The sequence below is a fragment of the Botrytis porri genome, assembly GCF_014898465.1.
Source record: "Botrytis porri strain MUCL 3234 chromosome Unknown BPOR_008, whole genome shotgun sequence".
NCBI classification, from domain to species: Eukaryota; Fungi; Ascomycota; class Leotiomycetes; order Helotiales; family Sclerotiniaceae; genus Botrytis; species Botrytis porri.
The window spans coordinates 415591-443431 of record NW_024066082.1 but is presented as its reverse complement, the minus strand read 5'-3'; the positions used below and the strand labels follow the sequence as shown (position 1 = coordinate 443431).

At 37.8% G+C, this 27841-nt stretch overlaps 7 protein-coding genes across 7 annotated transcripts; 5 read left to right on the top strand and 2 right to left on the bottom strand.

Moving 5' to 3' along the window:
• Positions 1-64: 64 nt before the first annotated feature.
• On the top strand, positions 65-3712 carry EAF01_006287 (uncharacterized protein; the record flags this gene model as incomplete). Its single annotated transcript, XM_038914541.1, has 1 exon — positions 65-3712. One exon carries the CDS (start codon positions 65-67, stop codon positions 3710-3712), a length of 3648 nt encoding a protein of 1215 aa, XP_038769496.1.
• Positions 3713-9834: 6122 nt separating this feature from the next.
• EAF01_006286 (uncharacterized protein) lies at positions 9835-11714 on the bottom strand. The gene is made up of 2 exons (XM_038914540.1): positions 11432-11714; positions 9835-11380 (listed from the first exon to the last, which is right to left on the bottom strand). Exons 1-2 carry the CDS (start codon positions 11609-11611, stop codon positions 10292-10294), a joined length of 1269 nt encoding a protein of 422 aa, XP_038769495.1. The 5' UTR covers positions 11612-11714; the 3' UTR covers positions 9835-10291.
• Positions 11715-12398: 684 nt separating this feature from the next.
• On the bottom strand, positions 12399-13872 carry EAF01_006285 (uncharacterized protein). Its single transcript, XM_038914539.1, has 3 exons — positions 13656-13872; positions 12912-13600; positions 12399-12818 (listed from the first exon to the last, which is right to left on the bottom strand). The coding sequence occupies exons 1-3, from the start codon at positions 13773-13775 to the stop codon at positions 12578-12580; spliced, it is 1050 nt and encodes a 349-aa protein (XP_038769494.1). The 5' UTR covers positions 13776-13872; the 3' UTR covers positions 12399-12577.
• A 787-nt stretch (positions 13873-14659) lies between these two features.
• On the top strand, positions 14660-16617 carry EAF01_006284 (uncharacterized protein; the record flags this gene model as incomplete). Its single annotated transcript, XM_038914538.1, has 2 exons — positions 14660-16438; positions 16525-16617. 2 exons carry the CDS (start codon positions 14660-14662, stop codon positions 16615-16617), a joined length of 1872 nt encoding a protein of 623 aa, XP_038769493.1.
• A 531-nt stretch (positions 16618-17148) lies between these two features.
• EAF01_006283 (uncharacterized protein) lies at positions 17149-19038 on the top strand. Its single transcript, XM_038914537.1, has 3 exons — positions 17149-18219; positions 18483-18713; positions 18872-19038. The coding sequence occupies exons 1-3, from the start codon at positions 18037-18039 to the stop codon at positions 19031-19033; spliced, it is 576 nt and encodes a 191-aa protein (XP_038769492.1). The 5' UTR covers positions 17149-18036; the 3' UTR covers positions 19034-19038.
• A 1190-nt stretch (positions 19039-20228) lies between these two features.
• On the top strand, positions 20229-22456 carry EAF01_006282 (uncharacterized protein; the record flags this gene model as incomplete). Its single annotated transcript, XM_038914536.1, is given in 3 exon segments — positions 20229-20353; positions 21169-21583; positions 21599-22456. The coding sequence occupies 3 exon segments, from the start codon at positions 20229-20231 to the stop codon at positions 22454-22456; spliced, it is 1398 nt and encodes a 465-aa protein (XP_038769491.1).
• Positions 22457-24448: 1992 nt separating this feature from the next.
• Positions 24449-26605, top strand: EAF01_006281 (uncharacterized protein). The gene is made up of 2 exons (XM_038914535.1): positions 24449-24741; positions 24793-26605. Exons 1-2 carry the CDS (start codon positions 24504-24506, stop codon positions 26424-26426), a joined length of 1872 nt encoding a protein of 623 aa, XP_038769490.1. The 5' UTR covers positions 24449-24503; the 3' UTR covers positions 26427-26605.
• Positions 26606-27841: the final 1236 nt, after the last annotated feature.

Below are 27841 nucleotides of genomic sequence, written 5' to 3'. Positions count from 1 at the left end.
GACAATCACATCAACTCGACCGACTTCAATACTTCTCAAGATTATGTTTCGGTGATAGATCAATATGCCTCCATTCCTTCCGCGCAAACGTTTACGTTCACCATCTCCAGAGTCAGATTCTCAACCAGGTCCATCAAAACAACAGAAAGGCAAAAGAAGTAAATCATCAAAAGCCACTCCACGAAAATCTACATTATTTGATGATTTGGATGCTGGAGCGAAAAGTCCTGAGGATACCAAGGCAATCTTACGCAAAATTCAAGCTACAGATGAAGATGATGAGAGTTCCTTATCATCTCTTTCCGATGATGAATTCGAAGATGTTCCAAATACGAATAGACAACCCAATGACGATGCGACGGAGAATGAGGATGAGGATGAGGATGAGGATGAGGATGAGGATGAAGATGAAGAGGAAGATATTGAATTCGAAGATGTCGACACAAATATAACAAATAAGCCATCTGCGAATATACCCACTGGAGATCTCGAACTGACATTAACGAAAGAAACGAGAATATCACTTACAAATCCATTGGGGACGAAGAAAGGACCCAGTAAAATTGAGAGGGGAATAAGAATGGCTACACATAAAGTCCATGTGCAAATGTTAATGTGGCATAATGCGATTAGAAATTCTTGGCTTTGTGATAAAGAATTACAAGATATTTTGGTGGGAAAATTACCGGAAACCATTTTGAGGGAGATTGAAAAATGGAGAAAGGATAGTGGTTTACAAAGTAAGGTGGATGATACTCCAAAGTCGAATGGGAAAGGGAAAGGGAAAGGAGAAGGAAAGGTCACAAAAGGAAAAAAGGTCGATATTAGAAATCAACGAGATTGGGGACAACCTGCAGAAAGACAAGAAGCCGGTGAAATCAATATGAGTCGTGGAGATCCTATATTTCGACTTTTGAAATTATTGATACATTATTGGAAGCAAAGATTTAGAATTGTCGCACCAGGTTTACGAAAAATTGGTTACATGTCACTCGAAAGACTTGATCAAGAATCGAAGAGTTTTCAAAAAGATGAATATGATATTGAACGACATGGGGAAAGGATCATTAATTTACATGAATTTAGAAAATGTGCTAAATCTTTGGAAGGAAGTCGAGATGTTGGGGCTCAATTATTTACAGCATTATTGAGGGGAATTGGTATTGAATCAAGAATGATTGCTAGTCTTCAACCGGTAGGATTTGGTTGGAATAAGAATGAGGATGCTATAGAGAAGAAGGATAAGAAGAGAAGTGAAGTCGTTTTGAAGGATGATACATCGGATACTGAGAGTAGTGACGAAGAGCATGTCTTGAAGCATGTCTCGAAGCATATCTCGAAGCCTACAAAACCTACTACGACGCCGACTACCAAGCCTACCAAGCCTACGAAGCCCACCAACTCTACCACCACGCTCACAGCAAAACCTCCCCCCAAATCCTCGAAGAAAATAAATGGAACAGAAAAATCCACTCAGAAACCAAAAAACCCCACCAAATCTACCAATAATTCAACAAGAAGAAGCTCCCGTGGAAATGGACTCAAAGATGCTCCAATTGATTTATCAGATTCCGAAGTTTCGATGGTCAATAATGAAGAAGAAGACGACGATGAATCTGTAGTTGATATTACACCAGCAAATCCTCGTATACAACCTTCAAAATCATACGACAAAGATCTTTTATTTCCACATTATTGGACAGAAGTTTTATCACCCATCACCAATACCTACACACCTATTGATCCACTCGTTCTGAATGTCATTGCCACCAATTCCGAACTTCTTCAAAAATTTGAACCTCGTGGTGCAAAAGCTGATAAAGCTAAACAAGTTACGGCTTATATTATTGGACATTCATCAGATGGTACAGCGAAAGATGTTACGATTCGATATTTAAAAGGTCATATGTTACCTGGTCGAACCAAAGGAAATCGAATTCCAATTGAGAAAGTTCCGATTTACAGTTCGAAAGGAAAGGTCAAACGTTATGATCAATATGATTGGTTTCAAACTGTCATGATTGGCTATGTAGGAAGTAAGAAATGTGAAATCGATGACCATGAAGAAGCTACGGATCTTAAAGCTATTCAACCCAAGAAAAACAAGGAAGGAGAAAGTCTTCAATCTTTTAAATCCTCTTCGGAATTTGTATTGGAAAGACATCTCAGAAGAGAAGAAGCGATTCTGGATACAGCAAAACATGTCAAAATGTTTACTGTAAAATCAAAAGGTGATAATCCAACCGAAGAGAAAGTCTTTCTTCGAAAAGATGTCGTCAGTTGTAAAACATTAGAAGCATGGCATAAAGATGGTCGAGCGCCTCTACCTGGTGCCATCCCCCGAAAACGTGTACCATATCGAGCCGCAACTGCAAATCGAAAACGTGAACTTGCAGAAGCGGAATTGGAGAGTGGAGAAAAGATGTTACAAGGTCTTTATAGTCGTGATCAAACGGATTGGATTATTCCTCCACCCATTGAGAATGGGGTGATACCGAAAAATCGATATGGAAATATGGATGTTTATGTTCCAAGTATGGTTCCAGTTGGTGCGGTGCATATTCCTAGAAGAGGTACGAAGAGAATTTGTACACGATTAGGGATTGATTATGCGGAAGCGGTTACTGGATTTGAATTTGGTGCTAGAATGGCTATACCAATTATTACTGGCGTTGTGGTTGCTGAAGAGAATTTGGATCTTGTTATGAAAGAATGGGAAAAGGATGAAATGGAAAGAGATAGGAAACGAGATGAGAAGATAACTAAGGCTGCGATCGAGATGTGGAGGAGAATGTTAATAGGACTTCGAATTATTGAAAGGATGACGGATGAATATGGATATGGTGGGGAGGAAGTAGATGCGGTTAATCCATTTAATAATAAGAAGAAAGTAAAGGAGGTTGATGGAGATTTGGAATTGGAAGAAAAAGCGATGGAAATGAAACAACAAGATGAAGAAATGGCAGGTGGATTTTTTCCTGATGGTTATGATGAAGAAGAACCGGAAGAAAAGTATTCGACTAGTTTTTTTCCTGTTGTGGCTTCACAGGATGATGGAGATGGTGGATTTATAGTGGAAGATGAAGGAAATGAGCTTGATGGTATTGATGGAATTAATGGTGCCAACGATGTTAATGGTACTTCATCAACGACTCCTCCAACATTCCAATTTATTGGAAATGAAAATACCGCAACAAATTCAACTTCGGAAGATGAATTAACATCGGAGGAGGAAATTCCACCCAAAACCCCTCAAGTTATAATTCCTGCACCAATATCTCGCAGTAGAGGAAGACCGACAGCATCTACGAACCAAACTCTAGCTAAAGCAAAACCTACTCCAACCTCAAAACCTGAAGCTAAACCGAAGACACCCGCAAAACGAGTAGCTCCAATATCGAAGACTTCTAGTAAACGAAAAAGGATACCGGATTCGGATAATGATGATGATGAGGAGGAGGAGGAGGAGGAGAATAGTAAATCTTCTTCACTATCTGATATTGAAATGGACGATGGGGAGGAAGAGGAAGAAGTAATAAAACCCCCTCTGAAAAAATCAATACCGAGGAAATCGGTGACGAAAAAGAAAGGAAGGATACCCGTAATTTCTAGTCCAGCGACAAGAAAGACACCGAGTAGGAATGCGAAGAGAGTGAGTGAGACGGGGACGAGGTCGAGATATTTTGAACATGGGGATAGTGGGGAAGAGTAGGTGAGATGGTGGTGGTGGGGTGGAGAGGAGGAGAGGAGGAGAGGAGGAGAGGATCACGTGTGTGTGTATGATAGGGATGATTGATAGATACTTTGTTGGGTTGATTTTTATGATTTGTATGATGTAATGTAATGATGGCGGGACTTTATTTTTGCGTTGGGATGGGGGGAGCGGAGATAAAGTCACGAAATGAGTGGTAGATAGATCATGAATGGATAGTGCAGGGAATTTCATGGCAGCCTAGCGTGGAGAGATGGTGGATGTATATTTATGGAGTTAGAGTTAGAGTCTAGAGTTAGAGTTAGAGTTAGAGTCAAAGTCAGAGTTAGAGTCAGAGCAAAAGTTGGAGTCAGAGTAAGAGTTAGAGTTAGAAAAATCCAACATACGTTTGAAATTAAATAAAATACCATGAATCCATATCCGCACTACCGCTGTACTGAAATAAATCATAAGTTCAGTACCCCACTTTTCGGCCACCCCTCTTTTCGGCCACCTCATAAAATATATATATACAATTTTTAAACTTTAATAATTCAATAACTATCCAATTACAATACAATCTTCTATAGCATCAATTTCATATATACTATTGGAGTCCACTCTATCAATTTCATGATCACTGGCTTCGATTTGAGCCTGATATATAGCCTTAATTCCAGAAAACTTCGAATTTAAACTAGTATTAACCTTCCTCTTTTTTTATAGATATAATATATTCTAATTTGTGTTCTAATTCCTTTATTCGATATTTAGACTTTATAATTTTATAATTCTTAGTATTAAATGCTTTTTGGATCTTTCAAAAGAGTAATCAACGAGCGTATAAGTCTGTTTCTTTTTTAGATTTCAATATTAATATATATTTTCATAGATCATTTGCTTTTTATGGTGTTTCTTATCGAATCAAAAATGAATCTATATTCCATTGAAGTATGAAATCATTATCTAAAATTGAATTCAAACTTTGAACTTCTTTATTACTATTTTCAAGCAATAATCTGGATAAAAGAGGCTTAGCGTGGTTTTGAGGTTATAAACCTGAAGCTTTTTATTCTGAAGTAATATTATTTAGAGTTAAACTTTTTAATCTTACTTTCTAATAGTATATAAGAAAATTCCTTTTGTTTATAAGTGTAGAATTAGATAGTGAATCTAATTTATTGAGCTCATATTGATATTTACGTTTTAGAAAAGAGAATATCGATAAATCAAGAGGTTGTAATATATGTGATATATGTGAAGGAAGGAATAAAAAGTGTATATTGTTCTTGAAGTATTCAAGCATAAATTGAGTGGTTTTGTGGCTTCTATACCCGTCCAAAACAAGCAATCTAGCCTCTTTTGGGTCAGAAGGGGCGGTTTGAGGAATAAAGACCTCTTTTAGCTATGCTAGACCTGTTTCATTGATAGTCCATCTATTTTCTGTAGTATGGAACTTCCAATCCTTATATATATCAAGCTCAGTAGAGAACCATTGTTGTTGAATACTTTTATTCTTATATATAACAAGGGGTAATAGTGCTTTTCCTATAGCAGAAATACACTCAATAAAAAAGATCCAACTTCTTGTGCCAAGCTGCTTCTTTTGAATAAAGCATCTCTCAGCACTCCCAAGTACTATACCATTCAAGCCCTAGTCTTCCATAATACCAGCTTTATTCATATTCCATCTGTTTTCCGGCTTAATATGGATAATAGCCGGCAAATTCAACTTTTCGAAGAACTTGCTAATAATTTCGATAGTAGTACCTGAAACACGTTGATTATTGATTCTAATTTATCTTTTGGTTCGAATTTTAGGGTTTCTAAGTAGGAAGTTATATATCCATTGTTTTTCAAGTGTAAGCTCATTCCCTTTTACTTTAAGAAGAGTTTCGCCAATTTCTCGTATCTGCTGATATATAGGACTAATATTTAAAGCCTTTTGAACTAATATTCATTCGATTAATGCTTTCTTCTATATCGGGGCTATCTTTTGTATATTTTGAGCACCTTTTTGATGGGAAAGGTGATCTTTTATATGATATTGAAGAGTAATGTGGGGTATTCTATAATTCAAATTAGCTTTTCTGATAGTTATATCTCCTACTATAGTATTAAGTGTTATAATAATATCATCTTTGATATAATTACTACCTATAATATAATTGACAATATATCAAATTTTTGAATCAATTGATTTAGTGATTATTGAATCATTAAAGATTGAAGAGAGATGGTTGGTTAGAGCGATGAGATTTATAAGGTGGCCGAAAAGAGGGGTGGCCGAAAAGTGGGGTATTGAACTTAGAGTTTTAGTGTAGTAAACCTTGGATGGCTGACTGACCATTGGACATTCATGGATATGGATAAATAGAAAGGTAATTAATAACATCTATCCATCCATCTTACTCTTCCATTGACTTTCCGATGATCAGTTTGTGGAATAAGTGATATGCGTAGTCTTTGGGTTATATTTAGTGAATAGGTACCATAAAGCTTTTGTGTGCTATACGATGATTCTATCCATTCTGTCTTGTTCGAAGAACCTCTAAATCCCTACACTTTGTTTTCTTCGGCCGGGGCTATCTATACAAGCTCTTCGGGAAGCTTTTTTCTATGACCTTAATCCCTTGGAAGTAGGTGGATTATGAAAGTTTCCAGATGGAATTTCACTTACTCCTCGCGATTTGACATGTGACATGTGTGAGATGAACAGTACATATGATAAACCACCCATAACTAAATAACAGCGAATAAACGAGGAAAGCTTCGATGGGAAGAAAACGACAATGACAATAACTCTACCGCGATTACAGCACTTGCTTCAAGTATAACTCACAAGCCACATGCCACATGCAATTCAGATCAAATAACGTCTTCCATCTCCAGCTGGGGCTGCCTGAAGGATAGGTATCCCAACGAATTCTCCACCTTGCATTTATTGTCTCTCTGTACGGTATTAAACATATTATTCTTTACAAGGAGATACTGAGTGGACTTAAATAGCCATTTGTGGTTTTAAAATCTGGCTAGAATTAGAAAGCACCTAGGGATCCTTAACCTCTCTCACATTTATCTTTCCCCCAATTTTTACCCCAACACCATCTCCCAATGTGCTGTACAGTAAATAATCAACTTTATGAAACACAACTCACCACGATTCTAACCGTTCTCTTATTTCTCTGTATTTAAACCTCGAGATCCAATCTGAAACCCCGAATTGGCATGAAAACTTACGACGTAGAGGTACTCCACCCAGGTCGACTATGAATGCTGTGTTTGAATTTGCGACGAACTTTCAAGCATTTTGCAAATTGCGAAAGGAGGATACCTAGATGTATATCCCAGAAAGATTGTAAAGTGGATGTCTGAGTATTGTCACTTATGAATTGTAGTGTTGTTGAGATTCTGCGTATTAATTCGTGACACTGAATATCCATCATGTGATGATGATAACACACAAGCCGGTGAGAGTGAAACTCCCGGGCTAAGGTTTCCCAGCTTTTCTATTGGAAAGAAAAAACATGAATCCTCTTGAATAGATCATGGCATCTGCAAAGTTATTCCATGCATGGCCATTTATTTTGGATTCCTGTATTGAAGAATCTGGTCTACTGCCGAATGATTAGCAGGAGTTTAAATAACTGGGTAGCCATTCCATCCGAAATCCAAGATGACAGCCGGTCACCAATTATATGCACTTTCCTGAGTTAGGTATCGTCTTCATCTCCTGAACCTCACATAAGTCGCACCCGCAAAAGTTAGAAATTCACTCGATATCTCTGCACGTGCGAGATTCTCACCTACATATCTCGGCTGTCCAATCCCCTATTTACTCCCTATAATAAGATTCCGCATTCTTTTCGACAAACCAAGTATACCATCACAAACAATGTTCAAGTGTGTTATGGAGACACTCATTCAATGTACTCGCATTAACTTCATAGTGGTATGATTGAATCGAAATTCTAGCAAGATGTGCTGTGAAGTCATTCTCCTCCCTTCCCAGAGATATATCTTTCCACCTGAATCTCATTTCATCGGATCAATGATATTTATCATTTGAGAAAATAACAAGAACAAGAAACACTATTTATCACGGCTTATTAGATACTCACCATCAATTCCAATCCCATTACTTTCACCATCAGCACACATTCCTTCCCCTCGATCACTTCAATACGCCGAATCCGACAATTTCACAGCTCCGTACCTTACTCCCGTCATTGCGATCGCACATATACCCATTCGAATATGGCCAGCTGATAGTAAAATTGTAGTTCTGTAAAAGTCCCTTTGGTTGAGTTGAAATACTCCAATGGGAAAGATCTCATATTTCCTTTTCATTCTTTCTCAAATATGATCGATTCTCCCTTATATTTCCTAACCAATGATTAGTAAGGTTACGAATGTTCAGTCTCTCGTCTCCTTTCACCCCAATGACATACCCACCCCGCCCTCTGAATAAATCTCCCACAAGACTTCTATAAAAACGTCCAACTTCTCTATCTAGCCAAAAAAATACAGAGGAAGTAAACATAGAGGGTTGTTAAAAGAGGGTTCTTGGTGATCAATGGGTAAATGAAAAGATACTTAGAATCATACCATTTCCCACCCCCTCCCCCCAGGAATCGGATCCTTCCTATCTTCTCTCTAAATCTCTATCGTCCATCTGTAATTTCCATTGTCGAAATTGACAAACAAAGTAGAGAGTGCTTCATCGCTGTCCATACTTGTAGAAATCTTTCACCATCATCCAGTAAACATCCTATCAATCCTCACATCATGAGGTACTCAAAACGAACCCCTAAATAAATAAAAATACAAATCTTACATACTTATCGCGTGCTAGAAACCAACCGTATAATGAACGCAGTTCCAAAATCTTAGAGTATTTTGACCCTAGAAGAGAAGTCAATAGCTACCTTTATATAGGTACCTAGGCAATTGAATATCACCAAGTATGCCCCTCAGCGTACTCCCCCTCCCCCTCACATCTCCCAATTACCCCCATCTCCAAATCTCTACCACCTCCCCTAAATAGAAACTCCACGACACTCTAGTTCTCCCTAGCAAACCAGAAAATCAGCAATACCCAGTTCATGTCCGCAATAAACTCCATCTCCACGAATCAACCAAGACACAATAAGTACTCACGTACACAACAATTCAGCCCCCTCCACACCCGAAAGATTTTTGACCTCTTCATCATCCATCGATTTTGGTATTGATTTTCATCAATTGGCACGGGAGAATTATCATCACCACCATGAACCCTCGTCATTGTCAATAATTTCATCACCGTCATTACCACCGTTACCCATCATATTCACATCACCAGCACACCATCACCGCATCACCAATCCCACCGTCACCCATCCATCTCAATTCCCGCTCCTCCATTTTGTCCCCTCCCCCCCAAACCTCCCCAATAATCAAAACACACCAAGTAACAAACCACCGCCATAAAATCACTCCAACGCTCACAGAAAAAGAAAACCTTAACTGTCAATCAAACAGCATTTCCCAAGTATAACAGCCAACTGTTGAGAACCTTGTACTAGCTTATATATCTCAACCCCCCCCCCCCCCCCAAAAAAACAGCAAAATGACCATCACCCTTTCCAGCAAGACCAAGACATTTCTCGAGATTCACCTACCAGTCTTGATCACTCAAGGTAGGTATTTAAATAAATATCACCAAACTTATGCTTCCATCCCTAAGCATCAATAAGTACCTATCCACGATCTCTACCCCGCATTTTCTCGGCCCCAGTACATACATATTTCATTCCCTTGCACTACCTATCCATCCTCTCCCTCTTCTATTCTCCCACTGCGCACTGGCCCACAGCCCCACTTCCCACTCCTCGCTCTCGTCCTTCTTCTTACTCTTTCCTCCTATTCTTCCGCTCCCCGACCACACACCAAACACCCCTAAATTTCTACCCCTTCTACCCCTCCTACCCCAAATGTCCAATTCTCTCCTCACCCACTGCATCTCATTACATCTCCCCTTCCATCATCCCACCCGCCACAACTTCCAATTTCTGCTCATCTTCCCAGGTACCCCCCTATCCGATATTTAACCATCATGATAATTGAACGACAATGAATTCTAGGAACTACCAGAACTATATATAAATCGAATGACATGATATAGTACAGCATGGAAATTATCACAGTACATCACACAGTGAAGCAAGGGAAATAAAATAAACACAGCTCAATACCAAGAATCGAGTTGAGATCTATTCTTCTCTCTTTCTCTTTCTTCCTTCATATGACTCTCTCCTATAATATTCTTCCAAGATCAGAAAGCTTACGCCTCTCATAAACCTCATATTTGAATCGTCCGAAAATCTAATTGCATGCATCTTCCCTTAACCTCAATCCCAATCAATTCAAACCCAATTCAATCCTTGTCCGACAAAATCCCATTTTCTTTCGCCCATCCATCATTCCTTCCTTCCGTCCCAGTGCACCAACTAATCAGTCCAATAATTCATTTCCTCGGTTCACAACCACATCTCTCATATCTTCCCCCATCAATTCCCACTCACATCTCCACTCACAATCCTACTCAATCCCAACACCCTAAAGATGTGCACTCTCTTGTTGTGTCTTCCTTACAACCTTATCAACTGCCCTCGCAAAATAATCAATATTATTAGTATTCAACCCCGCCATACTAATTCTACCATTCTTGGTCATATAAACATGAGCTTCATTTCTCAATTCCATGACTTGTTTCTCAGATAAACCTGTGAATGAAAACATTCCAATTTGTTCCGTGATATGATTCCATTTCCCTGGTGTACCCATTTCTTCGAGTTTCGAACGAAGTTCTTTACGCATAGTAATAATTCTTCCAGACATTTCCCTCAAATTTGCTTCCCATTCTTTGAATAATGCTTCATCATTCAAGATGGTGCTTGCAATTCTAGCACCATAAGCTGGAGGATTTGAGATTTCGGATCTTTGTAAAATAGCCAATTGACTTGAGATTCTGGCAATATTCTTCTCCGCATCTGATCCTGCTCCTGTAACGAAATGAAAACATCCAGTACGTTCACTATATAAACCAAGATTCTTGGCAAATGATTGAGCGATGCAAAGTTCAAACCCTTGTTCAATAAAATAACGAACGGCCCAAGCATCTTTTGCCAAGTCTCCTGAAGCAAACCCTTGATATGCGCAATCGAAGAAAGGGAAATGTTGTTTTTGTTTCAAGAGAGCGGCCAGTTCTTTCCATTGATCTTGAGTTGGATCCACACCAGTAGGATTATGTGCACAAGCGTGTAGGAGAATGATACTCTTATCCGGAGCATTTTGAATTGTATTCTTCATTCCATCGAAATCGAGACCTTTTGTAGATTTTGAAAAGTATGGATATGTAGCGACTGGTAGATGAACATTGGAAAAGATTTGATTATGATTTGCCCATGTTGGATTACTGAAATAAACCGTGGGAGAACCTGGGTAAAATTTCTTGATGAAAAGTGCACCAAGATGAACAGCACCTGTGCCTGATATGGTTTGAACTGAACAAGAACGTTTGTCTGCGAGAGCTGGTGAATCTGCACCAAGCATAAGTTTGGCGGCTGCGGAGGTAAAAGTGTTGAGACCAGCGATAGGAAGGTATTCGTGATTGAGAGCGGGGTCATTTCGAAGAATTTCATCCGCCTAGAAATAAAGATTAGCAGATATCAAATGAGAATTAAATTAATCAAATACCTTCTTGACAACGGGTAAAACCCAAGGTTTAGCATTATTATCTCTATAAGCTCCAATACCCAAATCAACCTTTTTATCAAAAGTATCAGCACGATAAGCAGCCATTAATCCGAAGAGGGGATCTTCTGGAGCTTGAGGAACTGCATCCTCTGGAAAACTTGTATTGGATAATTGAGACATGTGATTTGAAGTCTTGCTTTAGGAGAAGAGATTGATTGAGAATTGAGAAGAGATTGATTGAGAAGAGGGTAATAAAGAAGATTGAAGTGTTAATGGCGAATTGATAGCAAAGGGAGGGGAAGAAGATTTAAATGTCATGATATAATCTTGGCGTAATGATTATTGCCTCTAAAACAGCGGAAACATGCGGGACCCGTGTCTCGCTTGGCGGAATCTGGGGTGATTTATGATACTACCTTTATATAATTGAGTTATTTTCGTATCAAAATTTATTAGTTAATGGTAAGCAATGATTTACCGGTAAGTTATATATTTCCTAAGAGAAGAAGAAGTTTAAGATGATTTTTACGATGGAACATTTAAGGCTTCATCTTTGAACCGAGGTATCGTCTTCTCTATGCTGCTCTCTCTACCTAGGTACCTACCTACTCACTCTATACACTTTGATCCGAGGTTTCCTAAGACTTAGATATATCCTACCTAGGTATACTCAACCCCAAGAATCAAAACACATTTCTAATACCTCAAATTCATTCCAAAACTTCGGCATTGACGTTCAACATCCAACTGCTGATATCGACCCATAAATAAAATCCCTGTGATAGATAAATTTCCTTCATTTGGATTCGGGTACCTGGCCAAGCAAGTCACGATAAACGATCAGGTAGTTTTACATGTGAATGAAAGTGAAATGATTGGTACGGTTCTACGGATTACTACTCTATAAAAAGTTTCAGATATTAAATACTTGGTATCCCACTTCTATCAATTTTCTATTTCCACTTCATTGCTTCGATGTTACATGGTTTCATTCCTTCATTGCTACTTTACTAGTACTTTGCTTCATTACTCCATGGCTTCGTGGCTTCATTACTCCATTGCCCCATTGCTACACTACTACACTACTACACAGCTTCATTACTCCATTGCTTCATGCTTCATGCTTCATTACTACATAAATAATACTCATATCACTAAATCCCATAATATCAAAAAAGCACTGAGACCACATGATGCATAGAATACATACTTGGCTGTACTCTTTCGTTCCGTTGCTCTTTTCAACTCTTTATTACCTCCCCCAACATTTTCGGTAGTTTGATAAGATTGTTCGGCTAGAATTTCAATTTGTTCCGCTTGTGATGCTACACTGTTTAAAAGTCGAGTTTGAAGTTCCGAAATTTCAATCAAGGACTTTTCTGCCGTTCTAAGAAATAGTTAGTATAAGGTCAAGGATTATTCAAGAATTATTCAAGACATTCAAGACGTCCAAGAATCACCCAAGAATCACAAAACTTACTTGACTTGATCCAAGGTACTTTGATAATGTTTTACCATATCATGATTTTCTTCCGCCAACATTTGTAATTGTTCCGAACTCAACTGAGAATCCGATGTTTGTGGTTGTGGATGTGATTGTGCCTCTAGATGAGCATCTCCGTTTGATGTGAACTTGACTGATGATGAATCTCCCAAATTCCCAAGATCTGGCATCATTGCTCGAGATTTGGCAAGATTACTCTTATTCTTTTCCACCTCCCTCATGATTCTAATCTCCATCATTGAAGCTTGAAGTTTTCCACATTCCGAAAGTTTTTGTCGTAAATACCATGTAACATTATCTCGATGCATCTTAATCGCATTCAATTTTGCTTCTTCCAATTGTTGTTCCAATGATTTGGATTGTTCTCCTCCTCCTGCTGCCCAATTTCCAAATCTTCCAAGAGCTCTCGCATATTTATTTTGTATTATGAGTGTTTCGGTAGTATATCGTATTCCTTCTGCCTCATCCATACTCCTTATATTGAAATTCAATTCTCGTAATAACTTTTTAGTTTCGGCATCGATTTCTTCTCTTTGTCGATCGGTAAGATGTCTTCGTTGTTTCGTCTTGGATGTATGCGTTCTTCTTGCGGGAGGTGCTGTTGTTGAAAGGTAGGATTGTCGAATATCTTTTAGGTAGCTATTCAATGAAGCTATATGTGAATTCTAAAGAGGTAAGTAAGTACGTTAAATGTGCGGAATAGATTTGAGTATCACATACTATTCGATAAGCTTCCTTTAAGAATTCATCAATATTTTGAAGGGTTAAAGAAGGATCAACTGTTGGAGGGGCATTAAGCCCCATCAACAGTTTATTGAACTCGGGAGTGATGTCTGTCATGATTGAAGGCCTAGGTAATGCATGGAAGAGTTCAAAGCATCAAAATATTGAATGCCGTGTGAAGTTGTTGTACAATAAGAGCTTGAATTGAAAGCTTTGAATAACTTCACTTCAATAAAGCTGGTCTGACCAGATGCGATGACGAGGCTGAAATAAAAGTAAAAATGTTTATGTAAGGAGAGGCTGTGTGCCCTCCAATGAGAATGACTGCCGACGATTTGAATTTCAGCCTGGTTGACAACACAGAAATCTACTTTGTAGTAACTTATTACTAGATAACTTTAACTTTATTATCTAGTAATGTCCCTTCAACTTCTTCAATATTCTCTCTCCTTTTTTATCTTATCAAGCGACCATTCTACCATTCTACCATTCTAACATTCTGCCATTCTGCCCTTCTATCATTTATAACTATTCATCATTTTTTACATCATCATTCCGCCATTTCACAACCCCCATTTTCCATTTCCCATTTCCCATTTCATCATCATCTCATGTCTCCTTCCCCAATTCGCAATACACTCTTGCGATTACCGCACTTGGTAGGATTCGAGCGATCAATGCTTCACTTCAAGACTGGATTGCGATATCGGCCAAGGTCTTGCGACTGTCTCTCGACGAATGAAAGTCTGTTGAATGATGGATCGGATCCAAAGTGCCGTAAAGTACCACTAAAATGATTAGGATTTGATATTGATTTCCATCTTTCATGGCGATAAAATGAGAATAACTAAAATGTTTGATCGGCTTTAACCTTTCTTATATATACTATGTCTCTTCAATGATCTTTCCAATGGTAAGTGATTTTCATCTTCTTTTAAGTATATCTCCTATTCTTGTTTCTTTACTCGAATATCAATTTCACATGTTTCAATTTCTTCATCATGATCGAAGATAATCGACTTGAAAATGTGGAAAAATCAGAAGAAATGGTAGCGAGTTTACAAAGTGCTATCATTCCTAAAGAAACGAATCAAATATCAAAGAATACCATCGCAGACGAGACGGAAAGATCTACAGAACAAACTCAAACTCATGTTCATTCCACATCCATTACCGCATCCCCATCCATTACCGCATCTCCATCCCAATCCTTATCCTCGGCCGCTTCTTCAATCGCAGAAGATCAAGATGGAACACACGATCTCGAATTAGCACCTGTTGTATCTGGTCCACCATATTCAGCTTTTGGTGTATGGAAAAAAAGATATATTGTTGGAATGTGTACATTGGCAGCTTTCATCTCACCTACATCCGCCAACATTTATTTCCCAGCTCTCAATCCACTCGCCGCTGATCTAGGTGTATCGAATACCCTTATCAACTTGACCCTTACATCTTTCATGATCTTTCAAGGTCTTGCACCAACTGTCTTTGGTGATTTAGCAGATATGGCTGGAAGAAGACCTACATATATTATTGCATTCATTATATATTTGGGTGCAAATATTGGGTTGGCTTTACAGAATAGTTATGCTGCTTTATTCATCTTACGTTGTTTACAAAGTTGTGGAAGTAGTGGTGCAATTGCTTTAGGATTTGGTGTTGTTGCAGATGTATCAACAAGTGCTGAACGTGGATCATATATGGGAATCGTTGGAGCTGGTACAATGATGGGTCCTGCTATAGGTCCGGTTATTGGTGGTATCTTGGCTCAATTTCTAGGATGGAGAGCAATTTTTTGGTTTCTCGTTATTCTCGCTGCCTTATTCCTCATACCATTTACTCTCACGGTTCCAGAAACTGGTCGTAATGTTGTTGGTAATGGATCTATTCCACCTCAAGGTTGGAATATGACAATTATTGATTGGAGGAAATATCGAAAAGAACAAAAATCGGAAAATGGACTTTCTCGAACGGCAACAGCTGAAAGTAGAAAACTTGCTCAAGTTGAACTTGCAAGTAAACGACAATTACGATGGCCAAATCCTTTGAAGACTGTTTATATCGTCATGGAGAAAGATGTTGCCATGGTATTATTTTATAATGCTTTACTTTATACAGCATTTTATGATGTCACAGCTTCTCTACCTCAACTTTTTAAAGAAATTTATAATTTCAATGATTTACAAATTGGTTTATGTTATATTCCATTTGGAAGTGGTTGTGCTTTGGCTAGTATTATCAATGGGAAGATGTTGGATCGAAATTATCAAAAAATCGCTCAAAATATTGGATTTAATATCGATCGTAAGAGAGGTGATGATTTGAGACATTTTCCAATTGAAAGAGCTAGATTAGAAATAATTTGGCCTCTTTTAACTATGGGACTGGCTTGTTATTTATGTTACGGTTGGGTTTTGGAGAAGAATGCAAATTTGGCTGCACCACTCATTCTTCAATTCTTTTTAGGACTTTTTATTAATGGTTCTTTTAATATTCTTAGTACACTTGTTGTTGATTTATATCCACAAAGTCCATCTACTGCAACAGCAGCAAATAATCTTGTAAGATGTTTACTTGGTGCAGGTGGAACAGGTATTATTACTATTATGATTGATCATATGGGAAGAGGATGGTGTTTTACATTTATTGCTCTTGTATGTATTGTCGCATCACCAATGTTATGGATTGAGTTGAAATGGGGACCAATTTGGAGAGAAGAAAGAATGGTAAGGATGGAAAAGGAAGCGGAGGAAAAGAAAGTTAGGGAAGAAGAGAAAGTACGAGGGGAAGAGAGGGGAGGGGAAGTAAGAGAGGGAGGGGAAGTAAGAGGGGAAGGGGAAGTAAGATGGGGAGAGAAATTAAGAGGGGAAGAGAGGAAGAGAAATTAAGAGAGGAAGCAGAAAAAACCAATGCTCAAGTAATATCAAATGATGGAAAGACGAACGAGAAAGTTTAATAATACCGTGTGTATTTTCCATGGTCTTGGCGTTTGTTTTTAGCATTGAATGGTTTTAGCACATACCCATTTGAATTTGTACTTATGATAGTTTATATATTGGGAAGACTAGATGGTGTATTGGGAGGAAATGATTGAGGTTGTGGTTTCTTGATAATTATTATAGCTTAGTATTCTATATAAATGAATGAATGATAAGCATCATTTATCTGATTGTTCGATTCTATGCGATGCACGTACTATTAATGTACTATTGATTTGCCATTCATTTTCATTCATCTGTCGTCAACGTTATAGATTTATCCATTTCATCCAATACCAAAAACTCCATCTCTCCCCCTGGTTTGTTGTCTTATACGTGACTACGTAGGTAATATCGGTGTAATCGGATATAACAATTTACCCGGATTTGCCGAAATCCACGATCGAATCTCTTCTATCTTTTTTTGGTAAGCACAATTCACATATGAGCAATCAATGATTTCATTTCTTTCCCACATCTTTTTCTTTCTCTTTTTATGGGATCATCAATTCCAACATTTTTCTTATAGTTTGGGAAGTTTAGTATGATTATTTGTTCTCTTAATAGATCTTAGATTCTTGAGTTCTTGAGTGAATAGACTAGTGTTTTACTCTTCATATATACCGCCGGTACTTCTGAGACGTTTCCAAATGTGGGATTATTTCGGATGATTGAAAGTTAATTAAGATATTCTATATCTTCAATATTCTATATCTCCAATATTCTATATCTTCAATTCATTCTTAAGAAAGTCGAGACTTATTTTATATACATTTCACCTACTTTTCAACCGTATTCAAACATACTTTACAACGCAAGCGCTCTTACCATTACAAGGCATCGTCATAACACAAGCGCTTTCATCATAATTCCTTCCAACATCATTTTCATATGAACTTCATTTAATACATTAATTTCTCTTTTCCCTTGCAAATTTCATCCTCATTCATCTCATCTCGAACGAATACGTTTTCACGATATGATGGAAAAATCAAAAGTTTCGGATTCAGCAATACCTGACTTACGACAATTGGATTGTGAGAAACTACCTACTTCTTTACGACAATCAGAATCTAAAAAACCACCTACTCCACTCATTTGTCGAAAAGATTCAACCTCAACTACTCATAAAGGTTTAATTACATATGATGATCTCCCATCATGGCATCAAGATAATCCTTCAATCTTTACCTCCTATCGACCCATCACTCACTCACTTCGAGATTCTCTCAAAACCTTCTTCACACTCCATAACGAAACTTTAAATATTCATACTCACTCTATTCCTTTTTTAATATGTTTCCTCCTCACCGGACTCATTTTCTACATCTTTTCAATATATTTTCCTGAAAGTCCATTGGTGGATCGATTTATTTTTCTATTTTTTTCTGACCACAATGATTTGTATGGGGTTTAGTATGGCTTATCATACTTTGATGAATCATTCGAAAGGGGTGGCGGAGATTTGGTTAAAGTTGGATTTTTTGGGGATCGTGGTTGCGACGTTGGGGGATTTTGTGACGGGGATTTATGTGGCTTTTTATTGTGAGTGGAAGTTACAGGTTGGATATTGGGTTATGGTGGGTTTTTTTCTGTTCTTTGTTTTTATTATTATTATCATCATTAACATCTTCTTCTTTTACCGTACACCATCCCTTCTCCTCTCTCTCCTTCTCTCCCCTACCTCCCCTAACCCCCTAACCCATCTTCCCCTTTCCCTTCTTCTTCTTCTTCTTCCCCTTCCCCTTCTTCTTCTTCCCTACCCCCTTCATTTCTCCCCAACACCTCCCCAAGCCTCCACACAACATTCACAAAAATCACAAAAATACTCACACCCTTCTAGATAATAACTCTCACTTCCATAACCCTCATTCTTCTACTACATCCACATTTTCAAGGTCTTCGTTGGCGTACCTTTCGTGTATGTATTTTTATAGGAACAGGATGTTCGGCTTTCGCACCTATTATTCACGCCATTGTTTATTTTGGTTGGAATCAAGTTGTTGTTGGATCCGGTATGCCTTGGTATCTTGGAGAAGGAGGGTTTCTTGTTCTGGGGGCGATGGTTTATAGTGTGAGTTTTTTTTATCTTTCTTTATTTTTTGAATTTGTCTTGGTCCCGGTCTCTCTATACTTTGAAGTAAAGATGAAGTCTCTGGATGGGCCTGGGGAAAAGTCTGGAATTCTCGAGTAAATACGTTGATGTGAATTGAAATAACTAATATCAAAAAGTTACGTATACCAGAATGTTACTTCCCCGGTAAATTCGATATAATAGGTCATTCACATCAAATTTTTCATATTTTAGTGGTGGCAGCATCAATAATGCATTTGGTGGGGTTATTAAAAGCATATGAACATGAGTATTATTATCCGAGATGTGCGATGAGGTAATTTGTGGGGTGGGGTGGGGAAGTTTAGCGGATGGGAATGGAGAGGTTAAAGCGGGGGAATTGCGGAAGAAAAGTTGGGACGAGGGAGGAATCTCGGAAGTAGGAATGAATGTATTGATGAGGAGGTAATAGGAAGATAAAGAGGTGATTGGCGTCTCGGAATTGGGAACTATAATGGGATAGGAGGGATTGAGATGTCAAGAAAAGTTTATGGTGATAATTTGATCGCTAGAGGGTCGGATGTTGGAGAACGACTTTTATGAAAAAGTAGAATGTGTATAGGTGCTGTGTTAGACCTAGACATGGTAGTTTGGGATATTAAATGAGTAATGATAATGGATTTATGAATTATGATTATGATTTTGGTGGAAATGTGAAATTTGAAGGAAGATTTTCTTGATCGGTGTATATCTCAATGTCTCCACCTCAAAACCCCTTACTCTGCCACCACGGCAGTGGCCCCTGGAGGGCCAGCGGAGCGTCACTACCGATTAATGAATAGGTGGAGAGATATTTCTGGTTTGTAGGTTGTACGGGAACAATAGAGTGGGTTTGAGAAGATAGGAGGTTGTGAGATGGGTGAAATAAAGGATGGAGGGAGGGGTTAGCTAAGTGCGGGAAATACAAGAAGATGAGAAGGGTTTATTCAACGGTAAGCATCTGAAAGATGTAATGTCTAGTAGCCTTGGCAAATGCCTTTTCCAGGTGGATGATCAGCCCTCCAGTGTAATTATTTCTATCATCGCTTAAATTTTGGTTTCGGCCGAGGTTTTTCTGGATAGTACTTGGTGTGATTTACTTTCACTAGGTATTAGGTAGATAGCAAGTTATATTGCGGTAACAACCTTGAGAGGTGGATAACGACTTCATAACGTGATCGGAATATGGATTAAATATCTTCCGTAAATTCTCAAATAACTTTAATCAATCTCATCCCATTCTCTCCTCTCAAGTTTCTCTCTGACATTTGATATAACAAAGTTTACATTTACAACTCAAGATTTAATAAATGATTGATATTCACATTCATTTTACCTTTTGATAAGACCTCTTTTTACAGTTGCTTGCTACTCGACGAAAGTCTTGTAGTTTGACTATAAAAGAACTTATCAAAAGCCTTTCTTCCAACTTCTCCCCCGCTCTCTTTTGAGCAAAAAGTCGGTCGCCTAATACGCCCGAATAACCAATTCTATATCATGAGTTATCTTATGATTTTTGACCCAAAAGGTCCCAAGCAAGCATCAGTTGATGATTTTGGTAACCCAATCTACCAAATTTGGAAGATTCATGATAAATGGAATAGAGAAGATGGATCACTTCCGTATGAAGTCCAATTTTAGGAAGAAATTAAAGGTAAGAATGAAATCTACCACATTGAAGAAGAAGAAGTGAAGAATAAGTATGGAGGGATGGTTGAGAAATGGGAAGCCTGGTATGGTATGAATTGGGATAAGAGGTATGGTGAATTGGGACATATTTGGAATGGGAAAGATGAGAGATCAGTATCAACTCCAAGAGAAGGTTTGATGATACACCTAGTAAGCCAAGATCGATTGAGAAGAAATCGAGAAGCGGGAAATCTTCCATTTCAGGTGGGAATTATTTAAGTATGAGTAAGTCTCCAATTACTGGTGACACTCACCCAAGGTCAAGAAATAGGTATACTCCAATGCCTACATCATTTTTACCGGCACCAAGAAGTGGGAATTCTCCTTTTTCAGGTGATGATGATTCAATTGTAAGTAATCCTCTACTGGCTAATACTTCTCGTCCAAATCAAGATAATGCATATACTTTACTGCCTCCACCATTATTCCCAGCATCTTTCACATCTTCAAGAAGATTGGCTGCAACCCAACAAGGTAATGTAGGGTTATCTAGTGGTCATTCTATCCCTTCTAGATTTACAAGACGATTAGTCTCAGAATCTTCAGAATCAATCGATCAATCAGCGAGAGATTCCACTTCGGAAACTGATCATCTTGAATCTCCATCTACATCTAGACAACCTGCGAGAAGGATACCAACATCCTACCCCTCTTCCCTTGGACAATCTGCGAAGAGTCCAATTTCATCCTCGAATCAATCAAGATCTTTACCGGTAATCGATCAATCTGCGGAGCATTCACAAGTAAGAGTCTCTCCCTCCCGATCCAACCATTCGAACTTGTCCGATCCTATGGATATCGACACGGAAAATCAACCGGCAGAACAATTGAGGGAATCTCGGTACTATCTTTACTATTCTGAATTCGACGATGCATTTAAAGAGATGATCAACAATTTCGACCAGGTAGCATTCGAAGCTATAATCAATTCCATACTGGAAAAATTTGGAGAAGAACTTGAAGCCATGACAAAACAAGCTATAGCCGAATTAAGACCAGGTAGGAATTTACCAATGGTTGATACCAACGGTGGAGAGTATGCCGACAACCCTAGAATGATACTTGATGCTTATTCCAAACGACTTATTGAAGCACATTCAAAAGGTTTAAGAGAATTGGTAGATGCTGCTTTGGATCTAAAAGGTTTACCTTGTGATAAATGGGTTAATAAATGAAAGGTAGATGGTAATATTGAGGTAATGAAACTCGAACTACTTTTCATGTCGGCATGTATTCATCCTGATGTGTTGAAACATCTTGTACAAGGAGATTTACCAAAAGCTTACTCGGATCCCTTGATGACATCCATGAGAGCACATATGATATCTATGATGGAAGGCAATAAGAGGGAAAAGAGGATTTTTATTCATATTCATTACTTGGTCAACGCAGTTGGAGTATCCCCTTCACCCTCACAATTGGAACATGTTTTAAACATAGCTAACATATATATTAGGGGATTTGGTAAACCTAATGATCATGCATCATATCAAATTTCCAAAAAGATTGATGAAGTTATTGGTAATCACAAGGCTGAACCAGATGGAAAGAGAAGATATGTCAAGGGTGATACTCAATATAAAGTTATGAATGAGTGGGCTTCACTTGTTCGTGGAAGAATTGAGTTTGATAAACTCAAAAATCGATGGGATAAACCATTAACTCGTTTAATTTCCGAAGTCGGATTTGCATCAAGTCTTCAACCTTTAGATCAACATAGAAAGCATGTTAGTTCTAATTATATTATGAATTTGATTGAAGCTATCTTTGCAACGGAAGGTGGTATTTACAAGAATCATCAATATATTATTTTTGATTGTATTGAACCAAGCCATGGAACATTTGGAGAAATTTTATGTTCAAGACATGCTCAAGCTTATTCAACACATGGTGGAGGATTTTCTCATTTCGTTGCTGGTGTAAGTGTTGCGAATTCTTATAAGCATGAAGAGCAAAATTGGTCTTTAGCTAAAGAAGATTTATTGAAATCAAGTTGGTTTAAACCAAGTATTCGAAAGGAGACGATGAAATTATGAGAGGAAACTAGTCTGTTGAGAAGCATTTGTAATTCAGCTGAAGAACAAGATGAACACTTGGAAGAGATGAGTGAAATGATGAAGGAATTGAAAGTTTTGAAGGAAATTTGACGGATAGTAAGGAGAAATTCAAGGAAACGACGGATGAGTACATGAGTATGATGGATCCTATGTTGGAACTTTTGGATTTGGTTGAAGCTAGTGATTCAGATGATTAAATAGTTGAATAGAAAGATAATATCAAAATCATGGTGTAAGGAATAGATACAAATACTTTCTCGGTTCCCATCACCTTGAGTTTCCGCACTTTAATTCGCCTGGTCAATACAATAAAAATTACAACTATGTATCACTGCCCCACGACACCTACCCCGCCATACCTACCCCGCTATGCATAGTCAGTTACGCCTTACTCTTACTACCCACGATATCCCACCTATTATTCATATCTCTCCTTAATTTCTCTCATTCCACTCAAGTCTTTTTCTATTTTATCCATTTACCACCCATACTTATATTTATATTCTATACATTCGCATCGCATGTTTATCCATACACCGACCGGTCGGTTACAGAATATCAAGATCTCATTTAAGTGATGAGATTTCATTTGTAAGTTCCAGTCTTGGGGTAGAAGTACTGGGTTTTGGGATTTTTGGTCCCCGGGAATGTTTGGGAGGAGGGCTGTGAGGGGTATGAGGGTGATATGTTTGTGGTAAACAGTGGGGAGACGAGTGGAGGGTGCGGCGTGATGGCGTTTATGATGGAGGTTGAGGAGGTGATGGAGTAATTGCTTTTTGGAAAAGGAAAAAGGGGAATGAGGTTGATTCGAAGATGAGAGGTTGATGAATGAAAAAGGAGATAACAATGGAAGATAATTTGGAGGGGTTGTCATTTTTCATATCTACTTTATTCAATTAGACATACATAGGCGCATAGCATGCCCTGTGGTGACAAAGTTAATATTACAGATGAAAAGAAATTCAGTATAAATCCTTATACAAATTTTTATTATATACATAACGATATTAATCTCTCTTTCATTATTAACAAAATACTGATTTTGTTAATAACGAATATTATCGGCACAAAATGCAATCCATTTATTATTGAATTTTAATAGAAAAATAGAAAATAAGGGCCCTCAAAGGCCTTCAAGATTCTAAGATCTTTGAATATTAGAATTGTGGGAAAGGTGGATGGAAGAGTGTGTGTGTAGAGGCTAGGAGGAGGTTGTAGAGGTGGAGGAGGGGAGCGAGCGTAAGGGCTAGAATGAATGAAAAGCATTAGTCGAAAGTCTAAAGGGGGGTCTGTTCATCAATTGCATCATTTACCTGTCACTTCACCTTCGATTTATTCTTCAATCAGAAGCTTTACCACTATACCACCCACACAATACAGAATGTATTAGATAAATAATCTGATTTTAATACAAATAGACCTTTTTATATAAAAATGATAGCCTTAGACTAAAAGTTAGAATTAGCTTTCGAAATTCAAGAAATTCACTAAGACCCTATTGATTAAAATAAGCTTCGTAAACTACAAAGATTTAGATCAATCACATTAATACTTTAAAAACGATTTATTCAATATATAATTAAAGGATTGAAGAATTTATTGTAATGACAAAGAGTTCACTTCGTCGAGCACTGATTCTGCCACCATAGGGATGTTCAAAGTATCTTGGGTATATTTTGTATTTACTACTACTATAATTCAATATCAATAAAATGGTAGCTATCATCTTTGATCAGATATCTCTTCTACATTTCTTTTTTCTTCCACTCCTATTATATTTACTTTCACTATTTCTCTTCATATGATTACTAGGCGTTGAGGGTACTATAGCTACTTCGTTTCTGAGTCCGTTCTGTTCCAATACCTATTTCTCGGTAATCGGATTCAAGTTAATCCGGCCGATTACAGGAGTAAACCCAAAAGCAACATTCACTCAAACTAGAACCTAGCTCAACCCACAACTTTATTATCATACCTTTTGAATTCCATCAATAAATAATTGTTTCTACCATATACAATTACCATCATGGCACCATTCCATCCTATTACTATTTGTAGATCAGATGGTCAATTAGAAGTCATTACAAAGACAGGTATCAAAGAATTAAATCAACCAACACCAGATCAATTAAATGACAAAGAAGATTCGGATGGAATTGTTGATTTTTACAAGAAACTCGATTATGATGAACCAAAAGCTATTGATTGGAGAAGAAAGATTGGGGGTATGTTGATGCATTATTTAGGAGGAAAAGAACATTCAGGTAATATAATATCACTTCAAAGTCCATCATCATTTACTAACTTCATCGCAGATAGGAATTACGTACTTAAAGATCTACCCGAAGGATATGTTTTATGGGAACACCTCAAATATAATAAGAATAAATTGGAAGCAGAGATGAAGAAGGAAAAAGGCAGACACACGGCCGGAGTTTATGAACGACAAGATACATATTTATATGGACATCCACAAGGTCGAAAGAAAAGATATCGAAGTCCGGCAGATTTTTTCCCTCACGTACTTTGGTTAAGTACGGATCCAGATGGCGACCCAAGGAATTGTTCATGCAAAGTTTGTTCGCCATTCGGAGAGGACGATCCACAAGAAGAAATAATTAAACAAGGCAACGGCGCAATATTGAAGGAAATAAATAAGGTGACTACTCCAGTCGTCAGCATACCTCCTCCAAAGAAGGAAATCAAAAAGGATAGTATGCCGATTGTTAGTATACCTCAAAAGGCCGTTTCTACTTCCGGATCTACAGCTTCCGGATCTGCAGCTTCTGGATTGACAACTTCTGGATCATCAAAGTCATCACCTCAACCAACTTCAATAATTCGATCACAAGAACAAAAGCTCGATAGTACACCTGATACTGGATTCATTTATCGTACAGGAGAACTAGTTTGGTTTAATAGAGGACATGCTTGGGGTCTCGCAGTGGTAACCAAAAGAAGATATGAACATTTTCAAGCGGAATATTTGGTTCAACCACTTTCTCATCCACTTTCACATTCACCAGCTCAAATCAAAGATCAAGAATCAATCAGACCTTGGCTTGCATGGAGTGTACCTCAAACTACAATCAGTTCAATCAATAATATTCCATATGATGAAGTACCTTGGGATCAAATTGTTCGAGGTGAATATGGTGGAGGTGATTATCAAGTTGATGGTAGTATCCTGGCAGCAAAAGTTATTGATGGAAGTTATTCTCTTTTTGATAGACTTGAAAAAGCTATCGTATCACCTGGAGAAATTCATTATAATGGAATGTTTCTTGGAGCCGAAAAGATTTGGGTTGGTGAACCAGTTCGTTTACGTGTTGAAGGGGATTCAATTGTGGTACTTGTCGTTCAAAAACTCATTGAACGTACATTACAATCAAATCCACTTTTGACTGTTGTAACATTTGTGGGGGATATTTACAAATTTGTCGAAATGCCAATGCCATATAGTAATCGATCACAATGGCCAACACCAGATTTGCCTGCTCGAATGGTTTCTGATTTAAGATTTCGAAATGAAGTAGCAGATAATGCTAAGAAACGTACTTGGTATGAATGGCAATTACTTGAACCAGCAGCTCGTCGTGGATTAGCTGATATTAAAGGTCGTTGGTATGAAACTCGACTTTTATTACCAGTTTTAAGAGGCATGGAAGCTTATCAACTCGGTATTGGAAGAGGTGAAACTAGTGATGCTAGTTTATGGATGAATGGAAGAGGTGATACAATTGGGGGTACTGGAAAGAGACAAAAGAATAGGAGAACGACATTAGGAAAATCAGTTCCAGATAATTATCAAGTTGGTAGAGGTTTAGATGGACCTCCAGCTGATAATATTTTTCCTGAATCAACAATTCCACAACCAAGTGTTGTCATACCAGATATTGATCAATTCATGGATTTAGATGGTGTTGGAACTGGTAATGAATATAATTGAGGTGGGAGAATTGGAGTTGCAGTTTTACTAGTTATCTTGTGGATGAATTACTAGAAGGAGTTTTTATGACATATGGATATGTGAATATGTATTATAGGAAAGCATAAGATACCCCGAATATGTAACGGGCGTAAATGGGATAGCTGGTATGTATCTAATAATAAAGTTGCCTTTAAATTTGAGAAGATTTATGGTTTTACAATGTTTACTGATGGGGTTGGGGATTCTGAAAATTAAAGCCGCCACAACTTGGAAGTTGATAGTATGGTGAAAATGATATCGGGCTCTTGCTGTTATCGTTACCATCCCCATTATTTCTTACAAAGTTTATCCACTTCTCCGTCGCCATAAGATTCATTTGGTCCTATCAAGAAAATAACATTTGGATCTCACACTCGACAAAAACTACTGGCACAATTTATCAGGTCGTGCACCAAAGATTAGTGGTTCCGGTGCTGTAGTACAAGTTACCAATAACTACATGGCCAATAATGCTGGACACGATTTCGAAACTTATGATGGAACTACTTCACTCATTGAAGGCAACGTACTCGAGGGTGTTACTTTACATTTTGATGGCACAGCTGGTAATACCTACAATTTTCCAGACTCTGCATCTTCAACTGCTTGTTCATCTTATTTGGGCTGTAATTGTCCTGTAAACACCATCCCAAACTCGGGTACTTGGCCTAGTCTTAAGGTTGTAGCGGCTTTATCTAAGTTTCAACAATATGTTGCATCTGTGAGTATATTTATTATCCTGCTCTACTCATTCGATTTGATTCTATTTGAATGATCTCAGTGTTTTTTGAGATGTCAATTTACTAATCATCTGGTGTTAGTATTTGGTTACTCCCACTTCAGCTAGTGTTGTCAAAGCCAATGTTTTAGCCAATACAGGTGTTGGAAAGATCTCAATACAGAAACTAGGAGGATGGAAAATGTTCGGAAAGTGAATGAGTTTGAGTTGGGATTTCGTGGTTCAAAGTAAATGATCATCCTAATTGATAAGTTAACTGAGTATTTGTAAATATCTTAAGCTCCTAACCCACTACCCTAATCTAGCGGAATAGAAAAACTGCTTTGGGATAATTCGTAGTCTTTCTATTTCATGTAATTATCAATTCCTGGATCTCTTGAGATTTGAGATTGATCTTATCATATATGTATAATATAAGGTTACTTCTAGGATCATGATAATTCTCCATACCTAATTCATAACTAAATATGTACAGCATGCTCGAAAACATACCATTACTACGATTTTCGTGTCTCGAGAACCAACGATATCATTTCGAATATTTCTAGGAATCTTGGTTCACACGTCAAGGATGAAACAAGCTTAAAATGCTCCAACCACTGACCTCAACAATTATGAGCCTCTTCAGCCCTATGATGACTAATGAGGATTAGCG